At 46.7% G+C, this 21,102-nt stretch overlaps 1 protein-coding gene across 6 annotated transcripts in view; it reads right to left on the minus strand.

Moving 5' to 3' along the window:
* Positions 1–21,102, minus strand: part of PAQR5 (progestin and adipoQ receptor family member 5) — an 81,546-nt gene that overhangs the window by 40,762 nt on the left and 19,682 nt on the right. For 4 of the 6 annotated variants that reach the window (XM_008541548.2, XM_008541538.2, XM_070622185.1 and 1 more), the window contains exon 2: positions 6,175–6,341. In XM_008541548.2, the coding sequence (XP_008539770.1) occupies positions 6,175–6,225 (51 nt within the window). In that variant the 5' untranslated portion in view covers positions 6,226–6,341. Of the gene's footprint in view, positions 1–5,224; positions 5,535–6,174; positions 6,342–21,102 lie in introns of those variants that run through there. The other 2 variants (XM_070622228.1, XM_070622202.1) reach the window with 2 other exon arrangements.

The following is a 21,102-nucleotide window of genomic DNA, read 5'->3' on the forward strand; positions in this document are numbered from 1 at the left end:
AAATGAGACAGACTAAAAAGCTTCTGCACGGCAAAAGAAACCATGAAGAAAATGAAAAGATAACCCACAAACTTGGATAAAATATTTGCAAATCATTTATCCAACAAGGGGTTAATTTCCAAAATACATAAAGAATTCAAACAACCCAAAAACAAAGAAACAAATCACCCAATCAAAAAACGGGCAAAAGATATGAACAGATATTTTCCCAAAGAAGATATACAGATGGCCAACAGGCACATGAAAAGATGTTCAACATCACTAATTATTAGGGAAACGCAAATCAAAACTACAATGAGATATGACCTCATGTCCGTCAGAATGGCCATAACTAACAAGGCAAGAAATAAGTGTAGGAGAGGATATGGAAAAAAGGGAACCCTCATACACTGCTGGTGGGAATGCAAACTAGTGCAGACACTATGGAAAACAGTACGGAGATCCCTCAAAAAATTAAGAATAGAACTACCATATGATCTAGCTATTCCACTTCTGGGTATTTATCCAAAGAACACAAAAACACTACGTTGAAAAGATATTTGCACCCTATGTTCATTGCAGCATTTTTTACAATAGCCAAGACTTGGAAACAACCTAAGTGCCCATCAGTGGATGAATGGATAGAGAAGATGTGGTGTATATATATACACACACACACACACACACACACACACACACACACACAATGGAATACTACTCAGCCATGAAAAAGATGAAATCTTGCCATTTGCAACAACATGGATGGACCTTGAGGGTAATATGCTAAGTCAGACAAAGAAAGTCAAATACTGTATGATCTCACTCACAAGTACAAGATAAAAACAACAAGAAACAAACACATAGATACAGAGATTAGATTGGTAGTTACCAGAGGGGAAGGAGGAGGGGAAGGCAAAAGGAGTAAAAGAGCACATGTGCACAGTGACCAGATGACAATTAGTCTGTGGGTGGTGAACAAGATGCAGTCTATACAAAAATTGAAATATAATCATGTATACCTCAAATGTATATAATTTTATAAACCAATGTTACCTCAATAAAGGAATTTTTGAAAAGGAAAAAAGTTAAGCACAGAGTTACCACGTGACCCAACAATTCCACTCCTAAGTGTCTCCATAAGAGAACCAAAACCACAGCTGGTCACAACAGCATTACAGAAACGTGTACACAAACACTCACAGCAGCGTTACTCATAACAGCCAAAAAACAGAAACAACTCAAGTGCCCATCAACTGATGACTGAATAAACAAACTGTGGCACATCATACAATGGAATATTATTCAGCCATAAAAATGAATGACATAACAACACAGGCCACAGCATGCATGAAGCTTGGAAACATTATGCTAAGTGCAAGAAGGCGGTCACAAAAGGCCACCTATCGTATGATCCCATTTGTGTAAGATGTCCAGAACAGGCAAACCCATAGGGACAGGAAGTAAATTAGTGGTTGCCACAGGCCTGGGAGTGGGGAGTGGGAAATGACTGCTAACTGGTGCAAAGTTTCTTTCTAGGGTGACGAAAATGTTCTCAAGTTGACTGTGGTGATGGTTTTGTGCAACAAACTTTGTGTGTGTCAAAACACTAAAACCCACTGAACTCTATACTTTCAAAGGGTGAATTTTATGGTATGTAATTTATATCGCAACAAAGCTGTTATAAAAAAAATCTTGGGGCCAGACCTGCGGCCAAGTGGTTGAGTCCACACGCTCTGCTTTGGCGGCCCAGGGTTTGGATCCTGGGCGCAGACATGGCAGCGCTCATTAGGCCATGTTGAGGCGGCGTCCCACGTGCCACAACTGGAAGGACCCACAACTAAGATATACAACTATGTACTGGGGGGATTTGGGGAGGAAAAAAAAAGCAGGAAAAAAAAAAAGAAGAAGATTGGCAACAGTTGTTAGCTCAGGTGCCAATCTTACCAAAAAAATCTTTCCACAAAGAAAATTCAGCTGTGGGATGGAGTGCTTCCCTGCACAGCCCTACAGGTTGCCATTCCAGCAGACTGAAAGGTACGCAGTCCTCCGGGTGAGCAGGCAAATGGTGGCCCCGCTCAGACAACTTCACAGGTAAATTCTACCACACTCAGGAACGTATAATTCTAATATTACACAAACTTTTCCATAGAATAAACAGGCAACACTCGCCAATCCATTTGTGGTTGGCATAACCTTAATCTCAAATCCAGGCAAGGGCAGTATAAGAAAGAAAAATTACAGGCTAACTTTAAAAAGGAAAAATTATAGGCCAACTCCTTAAATAGATTTAAGGATCCTAAACAAAATATTAGCTGATTCTAACAATAAATTAAAAAGATATTACATAATGACCAAGTTGTATTTAAATACAAGGTTGGTTTTACATTAGTAAATAATCAATATAATTCACCACATTAATAACAAATGAATCATATATGACCATCTCAAAAGACATATTGATAGAAAGATATTGCCGGAAAAGATAAAAGATATTGATAGAAAAAAAGGGCTCTATAAAATTCATTCCTAATTAAAGGGGAAAAAAAATCCTTGAAACTAGAGATAGAAAGGAATATCCTTATCCTGATAAAGATTATTTGCACACACACACAAATACACACACGCATACACACAGAGAGAGCTAACCTTATTATATTAAATGAGGAAACATTGAAAGCATCCCTTTGATTAAAATCAAGAACAAAACGACGCCTGCAGTCAGGGCTCCTATTCTATTTCGGTAAGTATAAGCTCCCAGGTGATTCTGAGGGTGGTGATCCAGGCACCACTGTGAGAAATCGGGGGCTGGAGAAACCATTTGCCTATTGAGGTGCTCCTTGTTTCCGGGCGCCCAAGTCCACATACCCGACACCACTCTCAGCCAGTTATCCGGCTGTACTTCCTTTCTCTCATAATAATCCCTCCGCTCTATTTCAGTTTTCCTGGATCTTCACAATTAGCCCCGTGTGACTGATCTCACAGACTATCTCCATTTTACAGATAGGGAAACTGAGGCTTAGAGAGGCTATGAGTCTTGTCTGAATTCCACAGTCAGCGTCAGAGCAGCAGTGCAAGGCTGGGCATTGCCGGGCTTTTCCTCTCCACACAGCACCTCGGGAATCCTCCTGTCCCGGCCCCTAAACGAAGGCAGCAGGTTGACATGATGTGTTTACCTGCAGCCTGTGGGCCAGGGCTGTAGTTAATAAAAGATTCTCAATTGGACACAAAATGCCCTTGTTTCCTGTCAGAGTGTTATGCCATGTTCATATGAACTTGCTGTCTAGACTTCACTGTTTTGTCTCCAAATTGGGTCTGTGTAGGAATCAACACCAAGATATTCACTCCATTCCTTGAGCGGTTTGTTCAAATCTTTGAAAACTCCCTAACGCACCCAGGCCTGCTTTTAGGCACAAGGGAGACGAGAAATTATGAGGCATAGACCCAAGTCCCACCTCCTAAGGGAAGGGAGAAACTGCCCTTTCCTGTGAGCACTCTGTCAGCCAGGAATGTGCCAGAATTATAACCTTGACAATGCCAAGCGGTGGATGAGGCTCAGAGAGGGTAGGGAAGTGGCCCAGGCCGCACAGCTGGTCGATACACAAAAGGAGAGGCAGCCATACAGGTTCCAACCAACAGGTGAAGGGGCTCAGAGAAGGGAGAGGGCGCCTGAAGCTCCGTGAACAAGGAAGCCAGAAGGGGGACAGAGGGTAGGGGGAAAGAAAACCTTCTTCAGAGATCAAGAGAAGTGAATGCCCAATCTGGTGGGGAGACTAAAGAGCCCACGGTGTGGCTAGGGAAGGGGGTCTATGCATGGCAAGTGGCGGAGGAGGTGGGTAGGGGTCAGGCACGTGAACCAGGCTAGGGAGCAGGGCTCTGAGTCTGGGAGGGGACAGGCTCTACCTCTCCAAATGCCCTGGAGAGCACAGGAGAGTTGACAACAATAATGACAGTCAACATTACTGACTATTCATCATGTGCCAGGCACCTCACATGGGCCATCTCATTTCTCCTCACCCTAACCCTAGGAAACAGACACTGTCATCACCCCACTTACAGAAGCAGAAACCGAGGTGGAAAGGTTAAGTATCGTGCCCAAGGTCACTCTGCAGACCAAGTATTGGAACCCGTAGAGCGCAGCAAAAGTAAGGTTAACATTTGCATAAAGTCTCCTATTTAAAATATTCATGCAAGTTTTGCATTTTTCTCCTTAATATACTTGTATCTGTTTCAATATCAAAAAATACCTTTCTCCCTTCCCCACCAAATCTTCAAACAAAACCACCCTCCAGGCAGGCAGAGGCACTGTGTTTTCTCTGTGGCTGCATGAACTTTGGGCACGATGCTGGGAAGGCCAGTGGTCGATGCAGGAGCCCACGCAAGGTTTTGAAGAAGTGGCGGATGTGAGGTGCGAGGTTGGTTCTCTGCCTCTGGCTAGTGCCACTTTACCAAACAGGATACTGTCATCTCTATCATTTATGACAAACTACACAGAGAAGACACGTTCATCTTTAGCCCTCAGGGGTTGTCTGGGCCCCATCTTCAGAATCCCCTTGCATCCAGAATCTCAGCAGGCTACCCAAAGCAGAGGCCCACTGAGACCACTCTCTCTGCTTCACTTCTTTCCTGGGAACGTACTCTGAACCCAACCTTGACCAAAACATCCAGGAAGACATCCAAGCAGAAACCCAAAATCCCAACCCCAAGAGACCCCATACCTGCCCCAAAGTTTCCCGTCTGCAGGCCTTTGCTCACACTGTTCCCTCCACCTGGAAGGCTCTCCTCACCTCCCAAATCCTACCCACCCTCAAAACCCATCTTATAAGCCCCGCCCCCTCATGGAGGCTTCTGCGAGTCCTTCCTCCCCCACAACGGAAGTGACCAAGCCTCCTCCGAAACTATCTGTCCCTCTCAGCACACACCCTAACTCACTTATCAACAGAAGCACTCAGGCACATTTTTACACCCTCCAGACCAACGTACGAGCCCCTAAGGGCAGGATTTGTAAGAGAGTATTCTCTGAGTCCAGCATAGAGTAATGCCTTGCGCATAATAGTCAATAAAAATTTTATGGGTGAATGGATCAAAGAACCACCCTGTGTGCCCACTAACCACAGCCATGTGCCCTGTGGGTAGACGCACTGGTGCCATGCACCAGGAAGGGCGTTTATGGTCCTGGGAGAAGAGAGGCAGGCGCTCTGCCCAGCAGGGTCATGGGAGCCGGCGTCACTTTTAGTGTGTCTGTTACCTGCCGCATTGCTCAGCTCTTCCCACCAAACAGCTCTGCATCACTTCTGATTGTCCCCCAATGCCGCCTGCTGGAATCACCCAGCTTCACAGGCTTCCAGGGAGAGGGCCTGGCAGTCTGTCTCCTCTTAATCTTCCATTCATGCTGCTGAGGTCATCAGCATTTATCTTTCTGGGGAAGGTCACGAGTACTTGGCAGTCAGCTGACTGGAAGCGAGCTCTGGCCTCCCTCTGTGACATCCTCCAGATGAAACTTCCCACCATGAAGTAACACTCATCCTTCTCCAGTCAAAAAGGAAGGAAATTTGACCCTGAAACAAGGGTGCAATGAAACAATGTTTTCCTCGCAAGGGAGGGAGGGGTGCACCGGCTTGCCATAGCTCACAAGCAGAATGGCCTCACCTAAGCTTATTAAAAAAGGCAGATTATCAACCAGTACCAGGGGTTTGTGGACGGCTGCAAGTGAGTTCCCAGGCCCAGGAGTCCACCAAAGGGCAGGGCAGAGGCCCACTCAGCAACCCTCCTCAGCACCTCAGCCCACGCCTGGCCTGGGCCTCCTGCGAGTGACGAGGGAGACAGCAAAGCCACGCCCTGAGGCGACTTTGCCAGGCCGGCTTTCAAGCACCCAGGGGAGGGTCGCAGGCAGGTGCTGCTGGCTTCTTCTCTTCAGCTTGAATCTGTCACCTCAACAATGACTTTGCTTCTGGATAAATGCACACGTCACAGGGAAAACTTACAACTTAAACCATTTCGGGGTGACTTCGGTCTCCAGGGTCGGTGCAGTGGGGGAACAGGAGGCTGTCCTCCTCCGAGGGAGTCTGGGAGGGACTCCTTCACGAGCAGGGGCCTGCCCAGAGCACACTGGCCGAAGAACGGCAGCGCCCCTGCAGCACAGGCCGAGCCCTGGTCGGGCCCGGAGCTCTGCCGCGGGGAGGAAGAGCACATACATACCTGGGGCATCTGCTCTATGCTGAACAGCCTGGGGAGCTTCACGCTCAGCATCCTGGGGCCGGGTGGGGAAGGTCAGTGGGTGACGGCCGCTCCCCGTCACCACGCCTCGCTCAAAGTTCTGACATGGCCTGCGGTGCCTCTGGCCAGCCGGTGCCAGGGCCTCTTCCCTGAAAGAGAACAGCGTGAAGAGAGCCAGTGAGTCTCAGCCTGACTCCAGCTGGATCGAGAGTGTCAGGTTGTTGAACTGTTGAACATACCCTCACTCGTGATGGCAAAATAATCCAGTGCCCTTAACAACAACAGCCAAACTATAGGACTGCTGAGTCATTTACTCGGAGAGAGCTGAGGGAGGTAATTAAATCATAAGATGGGCAATCATAAAATTACAGAGCTGGAAAGGGCCGTAGAGGTCACCCGGTCCCCTCATGATGCAGGTGAGGGTCAGAGGGGTGGAGTAACCTCCTCAAGGCTGCACAGCTAGGGGACAGCTGGAGCTGCTCACTCTCCACTGCATCACATGCTGCCCCTGGGCAGACAGTCTGATCCCAAGTCTGTGTCCACTCGGTGGGCATAGGGGACCAAGAGCCATGCTCCAGGTCACCCGAAGAGAAGCCGCTCTTCCAGAAGGCTGACCGGAGCACGGCTGCCATGAGACACACAGAAGACCCAGACCAGGCAAATCTGAGGCACTTGCTGGAGACAGAGCAACTCGGAGTAACAAGGTTGGTTAAAGGCAGGATTAAGACTGCTTAACAGCTGTGAGGAATGTGAACTGGAGAAACCCAAAGCCCTCCGGACAGGCCCAAGCCACAGGGAAACAGAAGATGGGTCCAGCAAAGAAAGAAAGAGCTAGACATTTACCAGAGTCAAAGCCCCTCTACCCGCATTGTCACTGGGCCAAAACCTGCTGCCTCCTTAGGTGCCCCCAGAGGAGATCTGTCCCCACCTCCGAAGGCCCGAGACCTTGCCTGTCCCTCTCCTGTGGCACCAAAACCACATCTGCCTGCAGGTGAAGCTACCTGCCCAGGGCTCGTTCCCCCACCGTTGGGGAGGACCCTCCACGATGGCTGGAAACTCAGGGGGTGTGCCTGGCGCATCCCGGGCCTTCAGCAAATGCATATTTAATAAAGCATTGTGGTTCATCCTCTGAACTTCACGCGTTTTCATTTTTGTGGTTTGTTGATACTTCTGCTTATTACAGTTCTTTATGTTCTATGTGTTATTATCTGGAACTAAGTAGCAAAATACAATGTATTTATGTTTCATTGTCATAATCATGCTTCTTTCTTGAAAATACTGATGTGAAGTATTATTCACGATAGTCAAAAGGTGAAAACCACCCAAGCGTCCCTAGCAGATGAACAGATAAACCAAATAACAAACAAAATGTAGTCTACACACAGTGGAATATCCTTCAGCCTAAAGAGGAATGGAGTTTGAACACATGCTACAACATGGCTGAACCTTCAAAACATTACGCTAAGTGAAATAAGCCAGTCACAAAAGGACAAATGCTGTATGATTCCACTTATACGAGATATCTAGAATAGGCAAATTCATAGAAACAGACAGTAGAATATCAAGGCCTGGGGGAGGCAGGAATGGGAGTTAGTATTTCATGGGTACAGAGTTTCTGTCTGGGGTGACAAACAGTTCTAGAAATACAGTGGTGATGGTTGCACAACACTGTGAATGTAATGTCACTGACTTATACACTTAAAAATGGTTAAAATGGTGGACCCGGCCCCGTGGCCGAGTGGTTAGGTTTGCACGTTTTGCTGCGGTGGCCCAGGGTTTCGCCCGTTCAGATCCTGGGTGCGGACATGCCACCACTCATCAAGCCATGCTGAGGCGGCATCCCACATGCCACAACTAGAAGGACCCACAACTAAAAAAAATGTAGAACTATGTACCAGGGGGCTTTGGGGAGAAAAAGGAAAAATAAAATCTTAAAAAAAACATGGTTAAAATGGTAAATTTTATGTTGTGCATATTTTACCATAATAAAAGTTATCATATTTCCAAATTAGAGAATAATGAAGAAAATAATTTTTTAAAGCACATTTTACTCAGTTCAAAAAACAAAAGTTAATACTTTGCAAATAGACAAACAACACCCATATGAGTGGACCCTGGTACACCTTAGTTCTGTTGGTTTTCCAGGTCCAGGTCACCCATCACAAATTCACCAGTGGCAGGATAAGAGGCGGAGGTCCGGTACCAGGGGAAAACTCCAGCACACCAGAAAAACCTCCAGCAATAACAACAGGACCAGGCTGGTCTCCACAGACCCGCCCACCTTGGTCCCCAGCTTCTCCCTGAAGTTGACTCAATGTCATGAGCAAGAGAAAGAAAAGGCATGGTCCCTACTCTCACAGCACACATCGTCCAGGTCGAAGGACCAGACTCAACCTACAAAAACCAGGGGTCAGAAAAGTCAGAGATGATTCATGCATGTCCTCATTCAGCCCCTGTTTACTGCATGTGTATCATGCGGCAAGTGAGGGTAAGGGCTAAATGTTTAGCTGATTATTATAATATAAATGTATAATTATTCTCTGTGGGCTGCCGCAGCGTGGAGGAAAAGGTGAGAATTTAACAGAAAAACTGGAAAGGTTTGTGGCACACAGAATAGAGGGCAGGAGGCATCCTCCATACCATTCTATTCCTTACTTGGAAATAAAGGTGAATAAGACAGTCTGTTGTCCCCAAGAAATGTATAAAGAAAGAGATGAGACAGATATGCACCCAATTCACTAGCACCAGTCACCCTGAGCAGGAGGGAACTCCCACCCTCTGCACCAAGCCCTTGCTGGTCACTGCCCGCCTGGTGCCTCTCAATGCCCCATCACCACAGCCTCTCAGGAAGCCAGGCAGAGCAGCTAAGGGCCTGGGTGCTGGATTTAGGCCACTTGGGTTCAAAGACTGATTTGTCATTTCCTGTGCAACCCTGGGCAAGGAAATTAACTCCCATGCTTCAGTTTCCCCATCTGTAAAATGGAAATAGCGGTAGTACTTTCTTCATAGGGTTGTTGCTACATTTAAAAGAGAGAACCCATGTAAAGGGCCTACCATAAAGGAAGGGTCCAACAAATACCTGCTACTATTATTAATTTTCAGAGACAAAAATTAATTTTATATTTTACAGGCAGGAAAACTGAGGTGTTGAGAAGTTAGGGGGCTTGCCCAAGATCACACCGCTAGTGGGTGGGAGAGCTAGAATCTGATGTCTGTTTTCAGAAGTTTCCTTTCAAGAAGAGAACGGACTTGGATTAAAGGGAATTAAGTCCTGGCACAAAGCACTAGGACTGAATTTCTCTGCTACTGAGAGAAGAGAGAAAATACAGAGTGTTTACCAAAATGTTTAGAACGCAGACGCTCACCAGTGACCCCCTCTGCCAATTAATCAGGTTGAGACAAACTCTCAGTCAGACCAGGCTCGAGTGGGAGATTATTTGTGTCCTGTTTTCCTGCCATTCAAAGAAATAAGGATTCTCCCGTGAAGAGACTGCTGTTTTGCATCTAAAATGTAAACCTTTATGTTTGTCAAACTTGTGAAACATCCACGGATGATCATAGGAAATCATAAAGCATGGATAATGATTCCTGTCTTGTGCCTACTGTTAATCATTTCAGACAAAATTGAACATAAAATCAACTCGTTGGTCTTTCTAGCTTCTTTCCATCACAAGCCAAGCTTTTAATTTCACCAACACTATAAAAACCAGAGTGTAGTTTCCAGCACTTCAAACAGCAGTTGGTTTGCTGTCTCTTTTTGCAGAGGTCTAGAAACAAGATTGCATGAAACAAAAAGGCACCAGAGAGTTCCCGAATCAAAACACGTGAAGCTTTGCTATTATTTCAACAGTATATTGGTGTTCCACATAAGACTTCACTTAAAAGAGGGCTCCACAGCTTCAAAATATGTTTTAAAACAGCTAAAAAGAGTAAATGGGGGGCCAGCCCAGTGGCGCAGTGGTTATGTTCACACCTTCTGCTTCTCAGTGGCCCGGGGTTCACCAGTTAGGATCCCGGGTGTGGACATGGCACTACTTGGCAAAAGCCATGCCGTGGTAGGCATCCCATGTATAAAGTAGAGGAAGATGGGCATGGATGTTAGCTCAGGGCCAGTCTTCCTCAGCAAAAAGAGGAGGATTGGCAGTAGAGCTAATCTTCTTCTTCAAAAAGAAGAGTAAATGGGGCTGTAATACACTCTCAAGGACCTGCTGAGTTCCCTTGAAATAGCCCTAAAAAAAAAACAAATCATAACAACAAAACCACCATCAGGAGGTTTCAGGCTTGTGCTCTCAGATTTAAGACCCAGTGAAATTAACAAGGGGTGAAATGGGCACCGGACTCCCTCACCTGTCTCAGGCTAGAGATCCATCCATATTCCTGGAGGTTCGTCCCCAGCAAACTTTAGCCTACACTCTGTGGATCCCAGGCCTTGAAGGACACAGCCAGCAAACTTTATAACCTCCCAAATACGTTTCCATATAACGTGGCTGAATACAAGCTGATGTGCTATTTTCCCAGTGAGAGGGTCGAAAACATGTAACTTCTATGGATGCAAAGGAACTGTACACAGTCTCTTTATAACATTCATTTATTAATTTAGTTAAACATACATATTTAGAATCCCTTACTATAGCCAACCTAGTTTTAAAATATTGTTTTTCCACTCGTATTTCATAGACATAAGTGTATTCAAAATCTTCACATGTGCCTTTGACAGCAGCATCTTCACAACCACAGCCACTTTGGGGAGTCACTTAACACAGTTTAAGTGAAAAATATTCTTATTTCCAGCTAAGTTATGTGAAAGCTGTACTTTTTGAAGCTGTATTTAATGCTGTTGCTAAAAAATGTATCACAAATCAGAAGTATCCATTTGCTATTATTACAATGTCTGCAATTTGCTTTCAAACACTTCACACAAACAGTGTGATATGAAAATGTTTTAACCCATCCCCCTGGGGTGGGGGTTAATTAGCATTTAAAAGACTAACCATAAACTTACACTTACTTCAGAGGCGGCAACTTTGGTTGGTTGGGGTTATTTTTGATTAACACCAGAGGGTTTGCTAATTAGCACAATGGATGCTGTCTTATTGGAGAAATGAGTAGAATTAGAGACACATGAGATGGTGAGAAGTGTCGCACAGAGAGAGCCACGGGAAGCCCCAAGTGGCTGCCCCTCTGAATGAGCCCGGATGAGCCCTTGAGGGAGGATTCGGGAGAAGTTGAGCTCATGCACGCCACTAGACACCTGTTGCATCAATTTCATGTGAACTTTCAAGAGTCAGAGCCCCTAAGAGGCTCAGACTCCCAGGACTTCATCTGCCTACAGAACAGGTCATCGTACCATTTTGTGCCCGCTTGCTGAAAAATATTCGTACAGCAGAACTCAGCCTGAGACCCTCCCTGTGCTGTGCCACCTGGTGGCAAGGCTGTGGGGGTCCTCCAGTGCTCACAGACCTCTAAACACTGACAGAGCCTAAGACCATTTCCACAAACTTCAGAAATTCTCGGCCGGAAGTCACAGCACCATTCTGTATACCAGTAAGACGGAAAAATATGCTGCCAATTATACTGCTGAGATATCACTGACTGGAAATGGATCCTGATTTCAGAGCTGTTAAATGTAAAAAGAATTTTTAATAGGGCCCGTAAGAATTGATGCAATACAGTAACTGTAAAGGAGTGACTGGCTTGGGTCAGTTTGCATGGCTGCTCTCTCCACACCTACTACTCGGCTCTTTACAGGGGCCATTAAAGGCTCTTACAACAAACCAGTGCCTGAAGCTGGGAGACCATATCCTGGGAATAAGTCTCAATCTGTATTATGTCTTTTGCCTCTCTCTTTAAATTGATTGTGTGCGTCAGGTGCCTTCTGAAAGGATCCCAAACAAGCATTGACGGGGAGAGTTCCAGGTTACTGTGTCTTCCCCGAACAGCCCATACAGCCCACTGTTCACAGATAAAGGAATGGAGTGACCCTGAATACACAAAACCCAGGATGGACCCAACTATAATACCACTTCCTCTTTTCTGAAAAATATTATGTTGGAAAACAAAAAACTCGTAGTCAGGCATATATAGCAAAGGCAAAGAGTGCTGTTGGCTAGGGAATTTCTCCCGTTGCTTTTTTTCAGGATACTAGAAACGTGATCAGGAAGCTCCCGAGAGGTCTAGTCCAAGCTACCACTGCATGCACGAATTTCATCAGCAGCATTTCAGACAAGAGGGCATATGTTTGACCTGAAGAAGCAACATTAACAGAGGGAGTTCAGGTTCTGTGAGAAGCCAGTGGGGAGATGACGGGAGAGGGAACCGGCATCACCTTTCTGCCCATTCTGGTCGGCCAGTCCTAGGCTGGGCAGGTACCGTGTGGTCTGATAAGGCCCAGCTTCCGGGGTGAGGCAGGAGGATGCTAGCTAAAGAGCAGGGGCTGGGGAGGCTCCAGTCCAAACCGGCTGAGAACAGAGAGTGCGGGCTCTGGCATCTGAGTCACATATCTGATCCTCCCCCTCCTCTGGGGCTCCTGTCAATATCTCCTTCATGTTAAACAGGAAACAGCAAAGAGCCGAGGAGGTGAGCGCGGCAGAGTTTCCATCCCATCACTGTGCCAGAAGGCCCCGCCCAGAGGACCACCAAAGTTTCCTCACCACCGCAGAGGACTGAACTTGCACCTGGAGGAATGCGGGGAAGGGCAGAGTCTAGGATCAGCCCCAACCACCTTCAGACTCTTGTTTTACCTTAAAAATGCATGTGACAGGGCCGGCCCCATGACGTAGTGGTTAAATTCGCGTGTTCCACTTTGGGGGCCCAGGGTTTGTGGGTTAGGATCCCGCATACAAAATAGAGGAAGATGGGCACAGATGTTAGCTCAGGGACAATTTTCCTCAAGCAAAAAGAGGAAGACTGGCAACAGATGTTAGCTCAGGGCCACTCTTCCCCGCACACACACACAAAAATGCATGTGGAAATAAAAATTGTTTGTCTTCAAAGGACATTACCAAGAGAATGAAAAGACAGCTCATAGAATGGGAGAAAACATTTGGAAATCATGTATCCAATAAGAGATACTATCCAGAATATATAAAGAACTCCTACAACTCAACAACAACAGCAAAAAAACAACCCAATTAAAAAATGGGCAAAGGATTGAATAGCCATTTCTCCAAAAAACATATACAAATGCCAATGAGCACATGAAAAGACACTCAGATCACTGTCATTGGGGAAATGCAAATCAAAACCACAATGAGATATCACTTCACACGCATTAGGATGGCTATTATCCAAAAAAAAAAAAAAAAAAGTAAAAGAACGAGTGTTGAGGATATGGAGAAATTGGAACCTTAGTTCATTGCCGCTGGGATTGTAAAATGGTGCAATCGCTGTGGAAAACAGTATGGTGGGCCCTCAAAAAGTTAAACATAGAATTCCCATATGACCCAGCAATTCCACTTCTGGGCATTTACTACCCAAACGAATTGAAAGCAGGGCCCACAGATACTTGAACACTCATGTTCACAGCAGCATTATTCACAACAGCCAAAAGGGGGAAGAAACCCAACTGTCCACCAGCAGATGAATGGATAAACAAAATGAGGTATATATATACAACGGAATGTTATTCAGCCTTAAAAAGGAAGGAAATTCTGACACCTGCTACAACATAGGTGAACGCTGAACACACTATGCTAAGTGAAACAAGCCAGACACAAAAGGACAAATACTGTATGATTCCACTTCTATGAGGCTCTAGAATAGGCAAATTCACAGATACAGAAAGTGGAACAGAGGCTAGCAGGGGCCGGAGGGTGTGGGGAAGAGGGGTTACTTAATGGGTACAGAGTTACTGCTGGGGATGATGCAAAAGTTCTGGAAATGGATAGTGGTGAAGATTGCACAATATTGTGAACGTACTTCATGCTGCTGAATTGTCCATTTAAAAATGTTTAAAATGGTAAATTTTGTTATGTATATTTTACCACAATAAAAAAAGTAACTAAAAAAAAGCATGTGAGTTTTGTAGTCTGCTCCATAACTTAGCTATGTTTGTGTTAATATAAAATTTTATTTTCTCCAAATCTTTCAGAAAAAAATATAAATCATAAATATATATACACTGTGTGAGTCCCTTCAGGCTGCTATAACAAAGTACCATAGACTGGGTGGTTTGTAAACAACAAACATTTCCTTCTCAGTCCTGGAGGCTGGATCCTGGTGTGAGCACAGTCCGTCCTGGCGAAGGTCCCCTGGGCTGCAGATGGCCGCCTCCCTGCTGTGTCCTCATACACGGAAGGGGCGAGGGAGCTCTCTGGGGCCTTTTCTGCAAGGGCGCTAATCCCATTCATGAGGGCTCCACCTAATCACATCCCAAAGGCCCCACCTCCTAAAACCATCACACTGGGCGTGAGGAGTTCAACTTCTGAATTTTGGGGGATGCGAACATTCAGATCAAAGCATATACACACATATGTACACGTACACAGTCACACGTCGCTTAACGACCGGGACACATCTGAGAAAAGCAGCATTTGTTGATTTCGCTGTTGTGTAAACATCATAGAGTGACTTACACAAACCTAGATGGTATAGCTCACTACACATCTAGGCCACATGGTACTAATGTGAAGGGACCACCGTCGTATATGTGTCCTTTATTGACTGAAACATTGTTATATGGTACATGACCGTACACAAATCATACACAACCCATTGCTGCAAATCTCCTCCTGTTTCGAGAAGCACAGACTAGTTCAACCCACTGTTCTTCCTGTTCCATAGGTGAGGACTCCAGTTAAGGAATGACTTGCTGGAGGTCACTCAGCGGGGGCCCAGCAAGGTCACGATTAAATGAGGTCTGTCATGCACAGTGGGAACATGTGTACAGACACACAACAGGACTCGAAACACCAGCAGCCCCGCCCTGCCGGGGCCTGTTCCTAAACCCACCGCAGGGAGAGAAGAATGCCAGGGCAGCGAGCTGGGGGCGGCTAGGGTCAGGCCTCAGCCAGACGACTTTCACCTGAACTCCACCCTGGCCACAGCCAGGGTCAAAAGCCCACTGCAGCAAAATGACAAACTTCCAGATAGCCCACTGTTAATTAAAACCATGATTATTGGGTCTGTTAATGCAGTGTTTTCCAAACTGCAAGCCACAACGGGTCAGTAGATCATGAAACTAATTTAGTGAATCCTAAGTAGTGTTTAAAAATAGAATAGTATGGAGCCAGCCCTGATGGCCTAGCAGTTAAATTCAGTGCGCTCTGCTTCGGCAGCCCAGGTTCAGTTCCCCGGGTGCAGAACTATACCACTGATCTGTCAGTAGCCATGCTGTGGCGGCAGCTCACATAGAAGAACTAGAAGGACTTAAAACTAGAATATCCAACTGTGTACTGGGGCTGTGGGGAGGAAAAAAAAAGAGAGGAAGATTGGCAAGAGATGTTAGATCAAGGCGAATCTTTCCCGGCATATAAAAAAAGAAACCAGTAGAACAGTACGGAAAACAACAGAACAGAAAATATCAGTGTATCGCACAGAGTACAGATAAGTATCATCTTGTGATATCTCAGTTTGTTACATATGTTATGCTCCATATGTTTGTTTATGTTATGTTACGTATGGCCATGTGTGTGTAGTAGGTTATAACATAAAAGGTATTTCTTCCTAAAGGTCACAATCAAAAGAGAGAAAAAGTGTGCTGATGTCACAGGCCACGTGTACTGATTATGGGGAGCTATGGCTATTTTTCTATCTAGAGTCATGCACACCGTGCTATGTCAATGGAGTTTGGGGGACCAAGGGTCCCAAGTATCTAGACGAAGAGTGGCTGGATGAGAAGCCCCTCCCAACATTCCCTGGTATATTGTAACAAGCCCCCTGGACCCCCTGAGCTTAGAGGATGTTCTAAAGGTGGAGCCCCAGCTCCTCAGAAGCCTTCTGATGAGGTGTGACGGGGGGACACAAGGGGCTTGAGACTTAGGGTGGCCAGGGTCAGGTCTCCCCTTGGCCATCTCAAGATATGACCTTGGTGGGCTGAGCAATTCCCCTTGCCTCATTTTGGTCATCTGTGAAATAAGGATACTGATGCCTACATGGCCAGGGCAGTGGGAAGCTAAAATGAGGTAATGGGTGTGAACGTGCTTGTTAACTGCAAATTCTAAATAATATCAGTAGCGTTACTATTACTAGCACTGCTACTATGACAATAAATAACACATTCGGGAGAGCGGACCGTCCACTGCAACAACTCCTGGCATGACGGTGTTTAACCTGAGTCCATGGAAATCCAGAGGCTTCGGGAAGTTCATAAAATTAGAGGTGAAATTATGTGTGTGTGCGCGTGTGTGTGTACATGGACGTGTGTGTGTCTCTGGGGACAGAGGCCACGGCTTTCAGTGGAATTTCAGTGAGCCAAAAAGATTTAGAACCACCAGCCCTATGTGGTGCCTGGGGATCAGAAGGAAAGCCACACCCCCAGGTAACTTGGAGCCCAGAGGAAATCCCCCTCAAGACCAGGAGTCGCCGGGCCCAGAACCGGCAGACCCTCTGGGTTGTGTCTACCAGTGGGTGAATGAGGACAGTGTTCTTCCACAGAAACCTGCTCCTGCCCCCGCCGCTGCCCTACCCTGGAAAGCGGCCCCACTGGCTGGGAGAGGCATTCCCCAGCAGGTGCGCTCCCCAGAGAAGCTGGCTGTGCAGGCTATGCTGGCCTTGTCCTCTGACTCAGGAGTATCCACACCCACGGCAACTGGCCCAGCCCCATCCCACAATGAGTGTGTCTCACCTGCAGACCCAGCTCTCCCCTGGGCCGGGCTGGGGAGGAAGGTCCATGGGGAACTGCAGGGCACTGTCAGCTAGCTACTGAGTCGGGGCGCTGCCAGCACCATCGCCACTGTGGACCACCCAGAGTGAGCACAGGCTGGGGTGATGAGCACTCCCCAACCCCATCCCTGAAACTCCTGGGAGTCTCTCCACTCTGGCCAGGCTTCAGGCCTGTCCTTGAACCTCGAACATCCTCCCGCTGTCGGCTCTCTGGCTGCCTCCAGGCCCAGCCCACAGTTGGTCTCCTCCAGCAGGGAGCCTTCCCTGGTCACACCTCTGCTGCTCTCTCCTTCCCCTGGGCACCTCCAGATGCAGAGAGGGGGTGGCAACCACAGCCTGTGGGTCAGGCAGATCTGGATTCCAGTCCAGGCTTCTCTTCTCACAGCTGGAGCCTTGAGCATGCTGCCCAACCTTCCCAGCCTAGCTCCCTGCCCCTAAGTCATAAGCTGCAGGAGGAGTGAATGAAATGATGGACATGAGGCTCTTTGCATAGAGCCTGGCCTGCAGCAAGCACCTCAATAAATGGCAGATACTATTATGAGCTTGGTTACATATTGTCCTCTGATTATTTTAGGTGTGGTTGTTTGGGTAGCAACAAGGAGACTCATAAAAACATGTTGACTGTTCTACTCAGAGACCATCCGTTCGTTCACGTGTCCATCCGTTCACCCATTCATCCACGTAGTGAGTCTGCTGTGTGCCAGGCACTCCACTGAGAGCTGGGGACACAGGGTGTAACCACAAGCTGGGTCTTGGGGGAGCCCCCTGCAGAACAGCAGAGATGGGCAGACGAGTGAGCCGGTGGGTTAGATGTTATGTGGGTGATGGAAACCAAGATGTATGCAAACATCTGGGTGGGGGCGCCATCGGGTTTGAGGGGAAGCAGGGGAGGGTTTTACAGCTTTACAGAGGAGGTGATGTTTGTCTGGAGTGTGAGAGATCAGAAAGAATCTGTGAGTTTGGAGAGGGCACAGCTGGCAGAAGGAACAGCCTGAGCAAAGGCACAGAGGCACGTTACAGGAACAGCAAGTCACCCCTTCAGGCTCCTTTAGCAGAGTGGAAGGTTTGTGTCCTCTTTTGGCTCACTGGGGGCAGAGTTGGGGGAGAGTGGGCATGTGGTGGTAGGAGGGAGCCCAGGGTTGCCACGGGGTAGGGGGAGCAGCCAGGGAGGAATTTTCTATTTATTTTTCTTCTTAAACATCTTCCCATGCACGCTTGCTCGCCTAATGTCCTGCAGGAGGAGCAACCTGGGCAAGAGGCGAAGGGAGAGAGGAAGCGTGGGCACAGCCAATAGGCGGCTCCTTCACTGCACCCTGGAGACCTCTGCTCCTCCTGCGAAGGATTCAAGCATCCCGCCACCCAAAGCTGTTCGTTCTCACCTCTCCCCTCTCTACAACTGTCCTTGCTGGGACACCTCTTCTCCTCGCCCTGCAGCCCCTGAAACTTGAGATTGCCCAGGTCTCCGTCCCCTGCCACACGCTCTCTCCCTGTTGTCATCTGCACCCAAAGCATTTCCCTTGGAAGCCCAGACCCAGCACCTGTGCAGGCGTTTACTCAGTACATAGCATCCCCAAAGCACTCAAGCCCCAGCCCCGGCCCAGGGCGCCTTCGACTGCTAGACTTCTCTGACTTCTCCGAGTGCCTCGAGGAGCGTGCAGTCTGGCAGAGAAACGACAGAGCCAGGAAACTGTCCACGTCCAGGGAGAGGAAGCTTCAAGGAGAACAGACAAGTGAGAAGGGCTGAAGAGACAGTGGGTCTGAGACAATGGAAAGGAGCGGAAAGCAGAGTGGGAGTGCAAAAAAGTAAGAAAGCAGAGACTTTTGGCTTCTAAGGTGTTTTAAAAATTGTCATGGTGGAAACATGACTGACGCATTTGTCAAAGCCCATCCAATGGAGAGAGAATGAACCCCAGTGCAAACTAAGGACATTAGTTATCAACAATGTATCAACACTGCTTCAATTATATCAAAATAGGGAAAACTCGAGGTGGGGGACAAATGGGAGCTCTCTGTACCAGGGCAAATCTTCCTCAGCAAAAAAAAAAAGAAAGAAGAAGAAGAAAAAGTCAGGTTCATGGGACTTAAACGGGGCAAAACTGACAGCTGGGGTGGGGGCAGTGATGTAAATGATTCACCAACTGCCTCAGTTTCCCTGGTAGGGCAAATATAGGCATTGTGGTGAGAGAAAGGGGTGAATGGAACACCGAAATACCCTGAATAGCCAAAGGAATCCCGAGAAAAAAGAACAAAGCTGATTTCAAAATATACTACAAAGCTATAGTAACTAAAACAGCATGGTACTGGGACAAAAACAGATACATAGATCAATGGAACATAATTGAGGGCCCAGAAATAAACCCACATATCTATGGAGGGCTAATTTTTGACAAGAGAGCCAAGAACATACAATAGAGAAAGGAAAGTCTCTCCAATAAATGGTGTCAGGAAAACTGGACAGCCACATGCAAAAGAATGAAACTAGACCACTATCTTACACCATACAAAAAAATTAACTCAAAATGGATTAAAGACTTGAACGTAATTCCTGGAACCATGAAACTTCTAGAAGTAAAGATAGACAGTACACTCTTTAACATCGTTCTTAGCAGCATATTTTCAAGTACCATGTCAGTCCAGGCAAGGGAGACAATGGAAAAAATAAACCAATGGGACTACATCAACTAAAAAGCTTCTGCACAGCAAAGGAAACCATCAACAAAACAAAAAGACAACGTAACAACTGGGAGAAGATATTTGCAAACCACATATCAGATAAGGGGTTAATATCTAAAATATGCAAAGAACGCATACATCTCAATAACAAAAAAACTAACAACCCAGTTAAAAAATGGGCAAGCGATCTGAACAGACATTTTTCCAAAGATATACAGATGGCCAACTGGCACATGAAAAGATGTTTAACATCACTATCAGGGAAATGCAAATCAAAACTACAGTGAGATATCACCTCACTCCTGTCAGAATGGCCATAATTAACAAGAGAGGAAACAAGAAGTGTTGGAGAGGATGTAGAGAGAAGGGAACTCTCATACACTGCTTGCTGGTGGGAGTGGAAACTGGGGCAGCCACTACGGAAAGCAGTATGGAGATTCCTCAAAAAATTAAGAATAGAACTACCATACAATCTAGCTATTCCAGTGCTGGGTATTTATCCAAAAGAACATGAAAACACAGATGTGTAAAGATACATGTACCCCCATGTTCACTGTAGCATTATTCACAATAGCCAAGACTTGGAAGCAACCTAGGTACCTATCAAGGGACAAATGGATAAAGATGTGGTATATATACACAATGGAATGCTACTCAGCCATAAGAAATGAAATCCGGCCATTTGTGACAACATGGATGGACCTTGAGGGTATTATGCTAAGCAAAATAAGTCAGAGGGAGAAAGTCAAGTACTGTATGATCTCACTCATACGTAGAAGATAAAAACAACAACAAACAACCACACAGCGACAGAGACTGGATTGGTGGTTACCAGAGGGGAAGGGGGCAGGGAGGAGGGCAAAAGGGGGGATTAGGCACATGTGTGTGGTGATGGACTGTAATCAGTCTTTGGATGGTGACCGTGATGTAATCTACACAGGACTCAAAATGTAACAATGTAGACCTGAAATTTATATAATGTTATAAACCAATGTTACCACAACAAAAAATAAAATAAATTAAAAGAGAGAAAGGGGTAGGCCGGGCTTAAGGAGGATGAGGCTGGGGGCAGGTGTGGCAGAGCATGTTGGAAAACCAGCGGGTGAGAGGCAGGGGACCAGGGAGCGGCGGCTGGGGGGCAGCGCCCATCGATCTGCTGGGTGAAAGCAGTCCGTGCGCCCTCTCCCCGTCCCCGGGGCTGGGAGCAGAATTGGAGGTGGACGGGCATCTGCTCTATCTATGCCCACTCTGTCAGCACACGCTGACTGAATACCCACTACATGTCCCAGGCTATGGTCAGATACGGGGATGGAGAAACAGATAAGACGGTTCCATCTTAAGAGCTCGCATTCTAGTGTAGGAGATCGGCACCAACAACTGACACCAAGCATATGCGATTACTGGTTAGAACCAGAT

The sequence above is a fragment of the Equus przewalskii genome, chromosome 1 (assembly GCF_037783145.1).
Source record: "Equus przewalskii isolate Varuska chromosome 1, EquPr2, whole genome shotgun sequence".
NCBI classification, from domain to species: domain Eukaryota; kingdom Metazoa; phylum Chordata; class Mammalia; order Perissodactyla; family Equidae; genus Equus; species Equus przewalskii.